Source organism: Vicugna pacos, chromosome 1 (assembly GCF_048564905.1).
Source record: "Vicugna pacos chromosome 1, VicPac4, whole genome shotgun sequence".
Classification (NCBI taxonomy): Eukaryota; Metazoa; Chordata; class Mammalia; order Artiodactyla; family Camelidae; genus Vicugna; species Vicugna pacos.
In genome coordinates, this window is record NC_132987.1 from 76,956,128 (window position 1) to 76,969,658 (window position 13,531).

General features: G+C 37.5%; 1 protein-coding gene across 1 annotated transcript in view; it reads left to right on the forward strand.

The window, feature by feature from the left end:
- Window positions 1-13,531, forward strand: part of MYH15 (myosin heavy chain 15) — a 133,081-nt gene that overhangs the window by 30,934 nt on the left and 88,616 nt on the right. The window contains exons 12-14 of the mRNA XM_072970807.1: window positions 3,044-3,162; window positions 7,635-7,784; window positions 8,368-8,538. Coding sequence (XP_072826908.1) covers window positions 3,044-3,162; window positions 7,635-7,784; window positions 8,368-8,538 — 440 coding nt within the window. The remainder of the gene's footprint in view (window positions 1-3,043; window positions 3,163-7,634; window positions 7,785-8,367; window positions 8,539-13,531) is intronic.

The following is a 13,531-nucleotide window of genomic DNA, read 5'->3' on the forward strand; positions in this document are numbered from 1 at the left end:
AGACCAAAGCTAATCAACCTCTGACAGTGGATGCAAACATCAGTGTTTGTTTTTACAACTTGCCAGGTGACCCCAGTGTGCAGCCAAGGTCCCTCTATGAAGGACTGTTCTCAGACCTTCATATGTATCCTAAGCACCTGGTGAACATGCTAGAAATAGGTCCAGACCTTAATATGCTGCAGTGAGCTAGCCCTTTCTTCCTTTATAAGCTCTCCAGGCTGTTCTGATCCGCACTAACCTGTGAGAACCCCTCTAGCTAAACCTCTCTCAGGTAAGATTATACAACCAAGCAAAAGTCCATGGATGTCCTAGGGAATGATGTTTATCGGTGGGAATGTAATAAAGCCTCTTTGGGAGCACATCAGGTCATGTGACGAAAATATGTTTATAGATAATGCTGTATTCACGATAGCATTTCCTGAATGTCGGAAGGACGTTTGTTTATAGTTTTAAGCTATTTTGGTCTCGGCTGTTGGCTTTTAGTGCAAATGAAGTAATTTATTTTTTTTTGGAACATTATGACTACTAGTGTTTTCTGTAAAAAAATTTTTAAAAAAAGGAAAACATGTTATATATGTTGTACACCTGCGGGGTAAAATCCAAGGCACACTCTTCCTTTGTCTGCAGACCCTTGACTATCTCAGGAGTGAGTGAGAAATAATTTTGCAATGTTGGATGCTATTTCTGTTAGAGCTTAAGGTGGGATACTGTACAGAGAATTTGGGTTTCCTTTGTTCATGGATAAAAATAGACTCAAAGGACTGTCATCAACCCTGGAACAAGGTTGTATGAAATTGAAACTATTATTACCTGCATTGTCCAGCTGAATGCTTCCAAAGCATAAAAAACTGAACTCTCATCTTTTTTCCCTAGACAGATACTGTGGAATTGTTTCTTTTCACATTATTGGTTACTGTCCATCTTCACTCAGGTTCTTCAGGCATGTTACATTTCTCCCTTTCTTTGGAATATTTTCATTTGGGGTTAGATGCTCTTTAAAGTCTCTTCTAGTTCAAAAAGTCTGTGATCCTGACCCACTTGGCTTCTCAACTTAAAATAATCAGGATTTTGTCTCCTAACATGGCACTCTTAGTGGGGATAACTCAGCATAAGACAGGCATGTCTGCTCCACTTTTGATTTTTCCATTTATGTTCCTAAACAGGCTTTGCATTTTGAAAGGTTTCATAGCAACTGAGTACCTCGGCATTACCGCTGACATGGAGTAGGTGCACCGCTTGTAGGAGTGTGTGTACAATACATATTGATTTTAGTTAACAAGTTAATCAAGCACTTCAAGCTTTTTAAGCCTTTATAAAAATTTTAAAGGCCACAAAAAGGAAATGGATATTATTAATATAAATGACATATAGCTCTCTAATTGTGTGTTGTTTTTACTTTATTCTCTGTTTGTGGTTATTGCTCAGGAAATTTTGTACTTCTTAGTGAAGTAAGGAAAGATTGCATTTCCTTCTCTTCTGAGACATTGTTTTACAGAGTGACTACATCAGATATACTAGCATATCTCTGGATTCATTTAAAATGGAAGACAGCAGAGAGGTTTTAGTTGAGCAAAATATTCCTTTTGTCTGATAACTGAAAAAATCTGCGATTTGAAATGTGCTTCTAACTTTTTGCCTGTGGCATTCTTTTGTGTCATTGTCATTTTTTAACACCTGATGTGATACGTGCCTATTTACCTTTCCTTCTGATAACACTCACTATTCTTCCTTTCTTTCCTTAGGAAATAGAAGTACTGTGTTATGAATGTACAATTGTGTGGGTTGTAAGTACTCTTGTTAGGCAGCAGAGGGCACTATGGAGCAGAGACTGCAGAGGAAAAGGGAAGGTTTTTGACAGATACTGGACAAGTGTTCTGGCTTCTGTTAATTGGTGGTTGTCTTGAATTATCGAATTACACGGTCAAGTTTCTGTTTCATTTTTCATTGAAAGGATCTACACATATTTATGTAGAAGGGGGAAATAGGCAAATAATAAAAAATGAGATTTTTCATGTCCTTCAGATAAACAGCTCTTTTCCGAAGAGGGCCAATATCAAGAAATAGATTATTTTTAAAACTTGGGCTATAATTTACATATTGTAAAATTTACCTTTTTAAAATATACAGTTCAGTGAGTTTGAGCATATTCATAAGGTTGTGTGACCATCGCCACTATCAAATTCCAGAAATTTCATTTCTCTAAAAAGAAATCCTGTACCCAATCGTAGTTACTCCCCATTCCCTTCTCTCCTAGCCCCCGGCATCTACAAATCTACTTTCTGTCTCTGTGGATTTGCCCCTTGTGGACAGCTCATACAAATAACATCATACAATATATGGCCTTTGTGTCTGGCTTCTTTTACTTACTCGAATGCTCTCAAACCTTATCCGTGTTGTAGCATGCATCAATACTTCATTCCTTTTTATGCCTAAAAAAAGTTCCATTGTATTAATATACCACATTGTGTTTATTCATTCATCAGTTGATAGACATTTGTGTGTTTTTTATTTTTTGACCATTATAAATTATGCCACCAGGAACATTTGTGGACAATTTATGTGTGTGTGTGTGTGAACATATGTTTTTATTTCACTTGGGTATATACCTAGGAGTGGAATTTCTGGGTCCTAGAGTAACACTGTTTAACTTTGGAGTAGCTGCCAAATGGTTTTCCATAGTGACTACCATTTACAGTCTAGCAGTGTCTGAAGGTTCTAATTTCTCCACATCTTCACCAACACCCATTATTGTCTGTCATTCAGATTATAGTCATTCTTATGGGTGTGAAGTAGCATTTCATTGTGGTTTTGATTTGGATTTCCAAGAAATAGTCTTTTAAACATTTAGGATTCATGCATTTATTTCAAAACTACAACCTACTTTGCTACAACTAAACACACCATCCTTTCATCTTCTGCGTAGTCTATTTGGCTATGGTGGAATGAATTTTAAAAGTGTTTTCCTTCCTCTGTTCCCCTCTCCTCCTTTTCTTCCCTTTTTCTCTCTCCCTCCCTCCTTCCCTTCTTCTTTTCTTCTGACCAGATGCTGACAAAGCTGCTTTCCTCATGGGCGTTAACTCCTCTGAGTTGGTGAAGGGCTTGATCCATCCGAGAATCAGAGTTGGTAATGAATACGTTACTAGAAGTCAAAATGTAGAACAGGTAAGATATCTCCAGAGAATTACGATTCTATAATTTTGTAATAATTGTACACATTGTATTTTTGTATTTTTGAACTTCTGATGATGTCTGCAATCAGAGCTTCTATGAAAAAGTGCTAAAGAGTTACTGTGATGACTATTCAGAATGTTTTCATCTGTGACACATACTACAGTAAATGTTCTTGTGTCAAGAGTCTTTCCAGTGTGAAATACACCATTTTGATAGTTTTCCCTTAGGGTAACAGGTTTCATAGCAGATTCAGGCAAGTCCTTTACTTGTAGTAATTAACCTCTTTGTTGTTCAGGTAAGAATCTTCTAAAGTATTGGTTCCTGACATGAAGAAAATTGGTCAATTGACATCTATTACCTATTTGGAATATTGACTTTTTTAGGCTATCCGACACATTCCTTAAGAAGAGGTTTCAGAATATATGGTGATGCTAACATTTGAATGGAGGGGGAAAATGAGAACAGAAATGAGAGATGGACGGTCATATAGGTTTTGTTCAGTAGCCAGGAGAATGTTTTAATGATAGAATAACGAGTGCTCTGAGGATTGCTAATCCTGAGGCTTTGCAGTAAATATTCCCAGGGTTGCCAGGTAATGAGACCACTTAAGTATGCTAGTGCATTTCAAAATAATAATTTATATCTGTAGTATGTTAGTCAGTATGAGATAGGCCATGCTTCAGTGACACATACACACTAAAATCTCAGTGACAATAAAATAGGGATTTATTTCTTACTCATTCCAAGTCCAATACAGATGGGACTGCCTTCTTTAATTTTGCACTTAGGCCATCTGGAACACATGGTCTCCAATGTTGCTATGCAGGGAAAAATATAATTTGTGAAGAATGTACACCCACCTTAACTGGTTGGGGCTAGAACTGATACTACTCTTGCTAATATTCTATTGGTGAGACTTAGTCATATTATCTTCCTCGCTATAGGGGGGTTGAGAAATGTATTCTTTCTGGAGAAAGGTAGTGTTTGATCACACATATATGTAAAGTATTCACAGGTATTATCTCCTCCCGTCCTTATAAGGCTAATAGGGCAAGTATACTTAACTTAGGCTTTTTCCAGGTGAGAAAACTGAGGATTGGGGAACATAAGTAACATTCCAAAGAACACAGAGCTAGTGTTCAGGTGACACTCACATTGTCTTACTCTATATATACACCTTAAATCTGCAAAAGAGAGACAAATGTATAAATTTGTGATAGAAGACAATTATTCTGACTACAGTGAACTCTATTTTGATATTTTAAGGCATCTGGTGTGACTGTGTTGTTTAAAGCATCTCAACAACTAAAATCGTAATAAATTTCCTAGTTGACCTTACTCTATAAATCAGTAATTCAACCTCTACCATAATACCAATTATACTGGAACAATTTGTTTACATGTTTATCCTCCAGGGTAACCTGAGCTTCTTGAGGTCATGGATTGTGTCTAATTCATCTCATACCCCAGCATCTAGTACACTGCCCTGCAAGCAGTAGACTCTCCATACATGTTAAACTAAATATTGAGTGATGCTCAGCAGGACAAGTAGTTGGGCTATTTCTTGGTAGTGAGGTTAGAGATGTTTGGCAGTTTCCTGCCTTTTAAGACATTCACCACCACATCCATGCATGATATGCTATGATTATAGAACAAAGACTTGCTCTGTGTAAAACTAATGAGCCCATAGGAGGACTGAAATCAAACCTTCGTCTCTTTAATATTGTGCTCTCAGGGACTGAGTTACCACACCAGCCTTTACTATAATGGAACCAGTGAAGCAAGCTAATACATTATTATTCAACAATAAAGGAAGAAACACCCTCGTCCTCCATCCTCTCCACCCTCTCCCCGCTCCCCACCAGCCCCTTGCTCGTGACTTCAGTAAGACAGTAAGAAAGCACACTGTAAGGCCTTTCTTTTCTTAGGAATTTTACTGCCTTTACTGAGACAATTGTCACTGCTAAGAATAGAAATGTATATACTCTGTTGGTGACAAGCAAAAGATGACAAAAACTCTTGTGGTGTTAACACTCTGTACACAATTCGTTGTAGCTCCAATGCTAACTAACTCTGGGACCTTGGTCAAATGCTCCATCTCTCTGAGTACCCCAGTGAAGAGGCTGAAATCTTCTGTATGTCTCAGTGGAGGGGTGATTGGCTTCTAAAAGGGATAATCCTTTGGATATGAAAGTGTCCCACGCATTGTAGGAGGTTTTGCTTTCCTGCTCCCAGGTGCTAAATGCCTGCATTGATCTCAGTCACTACGACGATGGGAAAATGCCTACCCTTTTTCCAAATGCCCTCCTCCCTTGGGGGAGGTACCATCCGGAGCTGAAAGCCCCTAGACATGATTATCAGGCACTAAGTTTCTTCATGTCTAGTATTTTATGATTCCATGAGAGTTCTAGCCATGCCTATTAGAAGTAAGTTATTTTACTTTAAAAAGCTCAATAATGGTAAAAGCAATAATTATAATCAGTAGCCACTGAATTCTCACTAGGGATGCTGTGTCTGCTCTGTACTTTGTATGGATATCTCGTTCTATCTGACACAAGCCTGCAAAGTTGATCTTATCTATATTTCCATTTTATAGTTAAAGACAGTGAACCTTAGAAAGATTAACTACTCAAGGTAACACGGATAGTAAATACTGGAGCGAGGATGAGGAAGTGATAAAAGTGGACAGGGGATGGGAAGAGGGGAACTAACAGTTACTGGATTCTAAGTGCCAAATATTCTGCTGTGGATATTTACATCCTCTGTCTCATTAAATCGCTCCCAACAACCATGACACACACATATTTTAATATTGTTATTTCACACATGTAAAAGGCAGGGATCAAAGTGCTTAAAAATATGGTTATTTGACTCCATTTCTTTTTGGTTTTGTTTTTCCTGTTATATACTGTTGGCCCCCAGTAATCAGCCTTCTGTGAGGTTATTTTAAGAAGAGCTCAGACATGGGTCCATGTAGTCCCTGAAAAGTGGATGTGTCAAATGTTCTGCCTCATTCCTCCTTCACTGGACAGAAAATAAAGAAAATGATTAAGTGGTGAGCAGTATATTGGATTATCGCTTTTATTAATTTAGCAGACATCATACCATCCATTTCTTCCTCTGCTACAGTTTCAGGCTTTCTTCCCGTTTCTTAGCTACTCCCCATCCCTGGCCAAAGGGGTCCTCTCCCACTGACACCTCTTGAGTATTTGGGGAATTAAAAAGGGGTGAGCAAGTTACTCATGTTCTTTTTAAACTTTCAAAGTGACTGCTGTGGACAGAGAGTGATTTCCTTGGTGCTCCGGAGGATAAAAATCATTCTTGGTGCTTTATTCACGTGGGTGTGCTCTTGACGCCGATAATAAAAAACTGTGATGCCAGCCAGCTTATGGATTGCTGTGGAAACGACTCAAGATAACTGATCAGGGAGTAGGTGACTCATAACTAAATCACCACCAGACACCAACTGGCTCCTGCTGTGTGTGCTCTCCTGGGCAGCTAAAGGGTGGATGCGATAGGCCTATTTTAACTGTTGAGCCGTTGGAGCACATTCTGCTTCCAGGCTTGGAGATTGTCCAGCTGAAATTCACTCCTGCTTGGAGTCTTCGAAACCTGTTACTATGTAGGCAGTGCCTTTGCATCATGGCGGCAGGATCTGCATTTGTACAGCTCTCCCCAGGAGGTTACAGAGAGAGCCTTTGCCACACACCTCCAGGGAGGGGAAATGCAGCCCGAGTTTTACAGTAGGAGAATCTGAGTTAGAACGATGCACTAAATTGCCATTCTCCCTCCATGGAGTTGAGAGCTGCCCTGGGAACTAATGTTATCATGAGAGGGGAAGCTGAGGCTGGAAAAAACCTTCAAGCGCATAATTCAAGTGAAGAGACTGCAGCCCAGAGAGGTTAGGTCACTTGCCAAGGCTTATACAATTTATTAGAAACAGCAGCCGTAGGACGGACTAGGAACCCCAGGTTCCTAACCTACTCTCCCAGTATTTTTCAAACTTTATGATGAGCAGGAATCACAGGGGTTTGTGTTAGGGACAAGATGCTGAATGATGGCATCTTTAACAGGCTCTCAGGAGATGCTGATGCTGCAGGTCTTAGGACCACACTTTGAACAGCAAGGCTTTAGAACATGTTGCCACCCTACCGTAGGATGCTTGGTCCCTTAGTAATAGGAACATGAGTTCTCTCACAAGATCATTGGGTAGGGAGGCACCAGGCCAGCTCACCTCTCTTCCCCTACCTCTGTTCCCCTCTCCTCCTCTCTCCTTCTTTTCTCACTCTCCTCCCTTCCTGCTGCTTTTTTCTGTCTTTTCATTGTATTCAGCATTCAGCTAGAACCACAGAAAGGGATAAATATATCCTGGTTTTACTAGAAGGTGGTTGCTGATAGAGAACGCCCAGGATCAAAATGAACACTGCTGTCAGATGAAGGGGTGCTTTCAATGTGATTTCCAGGTGACCTATGCTGTTGGTGCCTTGTCTAAGTCAATCTATGAGAGGATGTTTAAGTGGCTGGTGGCACGTATCAACAGGGCCCTGGATGCCAAGCTGTCAAGGCAGTTCTTCGTTGGAATTCTTGACATCACTGGCTTTGAGATGCTTGATGTAAGTATATCTAGTTACAAGGGGATAAGAATTTGTGAATTGAATGTCAGAAAATGTAGTCAAAGCATGAAATTCATTCTGTGCAAATCTTAAGATCTACTTTGGTTAGAAAAAACCTATTATTAATACTAACAAATAACAATGATTATTATAATTAATTGTATTAAGAAATTAATTCAGCCTTAAATAAAGGTAAATAGAGATCAAGACATCTTTTATGATTTTGAATTTTAATATCATGGTATTACTTTACTGTCATAATCCTTCATTTGCAGGTTTATATGAGAAAGGTAAGAATTTAATTGAGTGGTTTTTACTTAGTGGGTCTATTTGCCAATTTTTGACAGTGGCTATGGTTTTCTCTTTATGTTTTTCCAAGTGGATCTCAATTTTATTTTTCTACTGAGGTATATTTGATAATTTAAAAATGTGTATATTTAAATTGCACAGCTTGATGATTTGATACACATATGCATTGTGAAATACCACAATCAAGGTAATTAACATATCTGTCACCTCAAATAGTTACCATTTTCTCAATTTTATTTTTATCTCTTCTTCCTACCTAATCACAACTTTGAAGTATAACAGCCTTGAACAACTTTGTATTAATTTTACCAATGAAAAATTACAACAGTTCTTTAATCAGCGCATGTTGGTATTGGAGCAAGAAGAATATAGGAAAGAAGGCATTGACTGGGTGGCCATTGACTTTGGCCTGGATTTGCAAGCCTGCATAGATCTCATTGAGAAGGTAACGTGTGCTCCTCTCCTCATCCGTTTTTGTTGAAGGGGAATTGTCCCCGCCTGCCATGTTGATCCCTGTCAAGACCCAGGCTCTGTCAAGGCGGTGGGAAACAGGGCAGGAGAGCGGTGCGCATTTTCGCTGAATGGTTTTTCTGCGCGGCATGCGTAGCATCCTAACTAAGCTCTCACGTCAGTTACCCTCCTCCGTCATCTCTAACTCACGCTGTCGCTGCGCGTGTGCTGCTTACGCACGGCCTCCGCTGCTAATGCGTGAGGAAGCTTGTCGAGATTAAAAATGGTCATGCTCTTGACTGAGAAAACACAGAGCTGAAAATATAAACACTGTAGGGCCTGGCTCATTAACATAAGGTGAATGAGTAGACCCAGAGCAGCCTAACGAAATCTGGCAAATTAGCATGCAAACAAACAAATGCCCTAAATCCTCAGGCCACTACCTTGCAGGATGTAGTTTGTTCATTTAATTGGACAAGTACCAGTTAGTTTAAGTAATTTATGACAGTACTCCATGGCTTATTAGTAAATTAGCTGCAGTGTATGGTTTCTGAATTCAATGATGTTCCTGCACGCTGAAATCCTTTCATGTGCTCTGGGAAAGATTAACCGGACTTGCTGGGAGAAATCAGTATGGTTTTCTCTGTGGCTTTGTTCAAGGGAGCAGCTCCATGCCCCTCGTGTCTTGCTATAACTGTGGATTGCAGTGAATTCTGGACACAGGTCTGGGCAGCCACGCTTTGCTGTCACATTTGATTCTCAGCCGCCTTGTCAGGAAGGGGCTAGGGTGACTGGCCTCTCACTGTCCTTTGTGGGGCCCAGATTTTATCAGTCACTGTCCCATCAATTTTATTTGTTCGACTTTAGATGAAACTACATCTTCCTTGAAAGTAGCCATAATTCCTAATGGGAATGGACATCACATTGATTTTCTTTGTCTTATAACCTGTGAACTTCCTGTGGGGAGGACAGACTGATTAAAAAAATGATGATAATGAACCAACTTGTGAGCTGATTAAAAATAATGATAATAATGACCCAACCATGATCTGGTAAATGTTGGATGACATTGTTAAAGCTACAGTTTTCTAATTAGAAATGAAACAAAAGAACTGGAGCTCCTTACAGGGACAGATTTAACTTTGGGCAATTGTCAGCTGCAATGGCTACTTACTCTAATAATGGCAAGATATTGTTTTCAGGCAGGTAAGTGAGATGCAGACATTATTCAGATCCTGAGAAATCTGTGAATGTTATTGATTTGTAGTTGATGTGAAGTCTTATTTATGATAATCAAAGTTATTCTAAATAAGACACTAGCAACATAAATGTAATTTCCTGTTGTACTGTCTATTGATATGATAAAATGAGAAAAAAAATGACCAGATGGTAGAAGGAAAAGACAAGGTTTTGGTTTTCTGTGAGTGATTTCAAAGATGTTGAGGTCAGGCAAATGCAGAACACCAAAACCTTTCTTGAAATGATTCTATATGTTGAAAAGATCATTGTGTTTGCTCAGGCTATGTGAAGAAAATTTGTAGTAAATATTAATGATCAAACTTACTCCTCGAAACAGAATGCATCATGGGAAGTTTTCAAAATTCAAAAGAACTAAAATACATCAGTACATATAAAATGTCTCATAGAATGGATCTGTGTGTATATATAAGGAAAAGAGAGATTTTCAGACATAAAAATTTTGTTTTATTACTGTATATAAAACAGATACACAAGAAGGTCCTACTGTATAACACAGGGAACTATATTCAATTTCTCATAATAAGCTATAATTTAAAAAATCTGAAAAAATATATATGTATATGTGTATGTATATGTATATATATATAACAGAATCTCTTTGCTGTACGCCTGAAACTAACATTGTAAATCAAAATCAATTACACTTCAGTAAAAAATAAAATTTAAAAATATTCTTATGTTTTTATGTTTACAAAAAAGTTTATATCAAGCTAAAAAATGTATTTCAACACCAACTTTGTTGATTTGGTCTTTAAGTGTACAATGACCTCCTTCTATATATATGCAGTGAACAAATCTATTATAGGATTAGCTCACACTTATCTAATTACTGGAAGTATTCTAGCTTGTTTAGAACTTGAGCATCAATAATTTACATATTAAAGTATTAACATATGATGACATATTTATGATTTTATATAGGTATTGGTAAAGAGATTATTCTTACTATTTTTTAAACAAATACATCCAAGATTATACATTTGAAAGCTGTTGCCCCTTCAGTGTAGTCGCCTTGGGAGGCTACCTCCTTATTTGAATAATTCAGCCCTTTTGGAAAAAGCCCCTCATAAGATGGGGATTGGGAGAAATTTTTAGATTTTTTACCTTTTTTGAAAGAAAAGTAACTTCAATACTGATCATCTTAACTGTTTTTGAGTCCAACTATATTACCTAGCTTGGTCACATTTTTTGCTTTATTTGTCTGACTTGGCCTGAATAAACTTGTGATTGTTTCTATATGGCGTTACATGGTCAGACAACAGGAAGTTTCCATGTGCCAATAGCCAAAGGAGTCAGATATTACACTGGAGGTTCTAAAATATTTTAAATCCTTTTTTTTTTTGATTAATACCCTTTTATTTATTTGATAATAATTTTGGAGTTCTTTCCACAGCCATGCATCTATATACATCATTATTTTAAGGCTACCAGCTGCATAATATTCACTCTATTAACATGATTTTATTAACCAACCTCTTGTTAATGGGCATTTAGTATCCTTCCAAAATTCTGGCATTGTAAACCATGATACAATGAAAATCTTTGTATGTAACTTTATGCACATATTAGAATAGGATAATATTAATTCTCCAAAGGGAAATTAAATTTCTGGACCAAAAGGGAGAACATACACATATATTTAATATGTTTACATATTTAGATTTGTATCTAGTATATTGTGGAGCTCTTTCCAACCACCTTCTAGTAAGAATGTCCCAGTGTATACTTCCCTTACCCAAATTAGATATTATCAGTCTTTTTCATCTTTGTCCCACTAATGTCAAAATTGATTCATTTTTGTTTTATTTATTTTTTTAACATTTAGTCTCCTTTACTTTCATTTACTTATTTAACATTTTTTATTGAGTTATAATCATTTTACAATGTTGTGTCAAATTCCAGAGGAGTACAATTTTTCTGTCATACATAAACATACATATATTCATTGTCACATTCTTTCTCACTATGAGCTACCACAAGATCTTGTATATCTTTCCCTGTGCTATACAGTATAATCTTGTTCATCTATTCTGCATATGCCTGTCAGTATCTACAAATTTTGAAATTCCAGTCTGTCCCTTCCCATCCCCTGCCCCCTTGGCAACCACAAGTTTGTATTCTATGTCTATGAGTCTGTTTCTGTTTTGTATTTAAATCCTGATATCATCTTGGCAGTGAGTGTTGTCGCCTCCCAAATAGAGTTCTTTGGATATGCTAATTCTTATGTTTTTATTTTTAAATGAATCATTAATATCCTGTTATCCCTTGTATGCACATGAATATTTCCTTTAAACATGTAACTCCATGTTTTTTTGTTCACAGCTGTTACTTTCTGCCTAACTATTGCCCACAGCAAAGCAGCCCAGGTCCCAAAACTCAAACCTGTATGTCTTAGTGTTCACCTATCAGTTAATTACTTAACAGAATTTGCTGAAGACCTAGATTTTAGTCTCCTCAGGACCTACTAGGTTAAGGGTTGTGAGAAGTACAAACCAGAGGCATCATCCTGACACTCAAGGAACTTAGGGTATAATTGAAACATTGTCTTAAGATCAAAACTTTTAAAAAATTATTTAAAATTTTTTTATTTTTTAATTTTTATTGAAGTATAGTTGATTTACAATGTGTTAATTTCTGGTGTACAACAAAGCGATTCAGTTATACATATATATATATATATACTTTCTTCGTATTTTCCATGATGGTTTATTACAGAGTATTAAATATAGTTCCCTATGCTATACCATAGGACCTTGTTGTTTGTTTATTTTATATACAGTTGTTTGTATCTGCTAATCCCAAACTCCTAATTTATCTCTTCTCCACCTCTTTCCCCTTTGGTAGCCACAAGTTTGTTTTCTGTCCGTGAGTCCCTTTCTGTTTTGTAAATAAATTCATTTGTATCATATTTTAGATTCCATGTATAAGTGATATCATATGGTAATTTGTTTTTCTCTTTCTGACTTACTTCTTTTAGTATAATAGTCTCTAGGTCCATCCATGTTGCTACAAATGGCATTATTTCATTCTTTTTTATGGCTGAGTAATATTCCTTTACATATATTATATTTATATATATATATAAAGGAATATATATATATATATATAGCACATCTTCTTTATTCATTCATCTGTCGATGGACATTTAGGTGGCTTCCATATTAAGATCAAAACTTGTATTAGTTTTTTAATTAAACAAATACATTTATTTAGCAGCTACTTGTTTTGATTGCTTCCTTCTCACCCCAGTGGTGAGGGAGGGATTCCTGTCCTAGGGCTATGGGGATAGATGAAGGTATGAACCTGACATTGGACAGATGAGATGGACAGCAGCTCATTAGTCACATATACTCACAGCCTGGGGGCTTGGGGGACGAAGACACTGTATGCCGCATGAGGCCACATGGCGGTTGCACTTGGGAGCAGAATGAATAAGCAAGAGCTGTGGGAAGTAGACTTTGTAGTAAATAATAGGGTGAGATGACCATTGATTCCTACTGAGGGTGTAATTGGCTTGTTTGAACAATTCCATGGGTTGGCAGGGAAGTGAAACCCATTACTCAAGAAGAAGTAGGCGCTGTGCCTGTTCCCATGATAAAGAGGGCTGCTTAGCTAGAAGACCCAAACCATGACAGCACAGATGGGGGTGGGCGGTGCCCAATATTAGGTCATTTGAGGCTCTCCTGTATTTCCCCTGATGTCAAAGCACCCATCGTGTTGGACCTTAA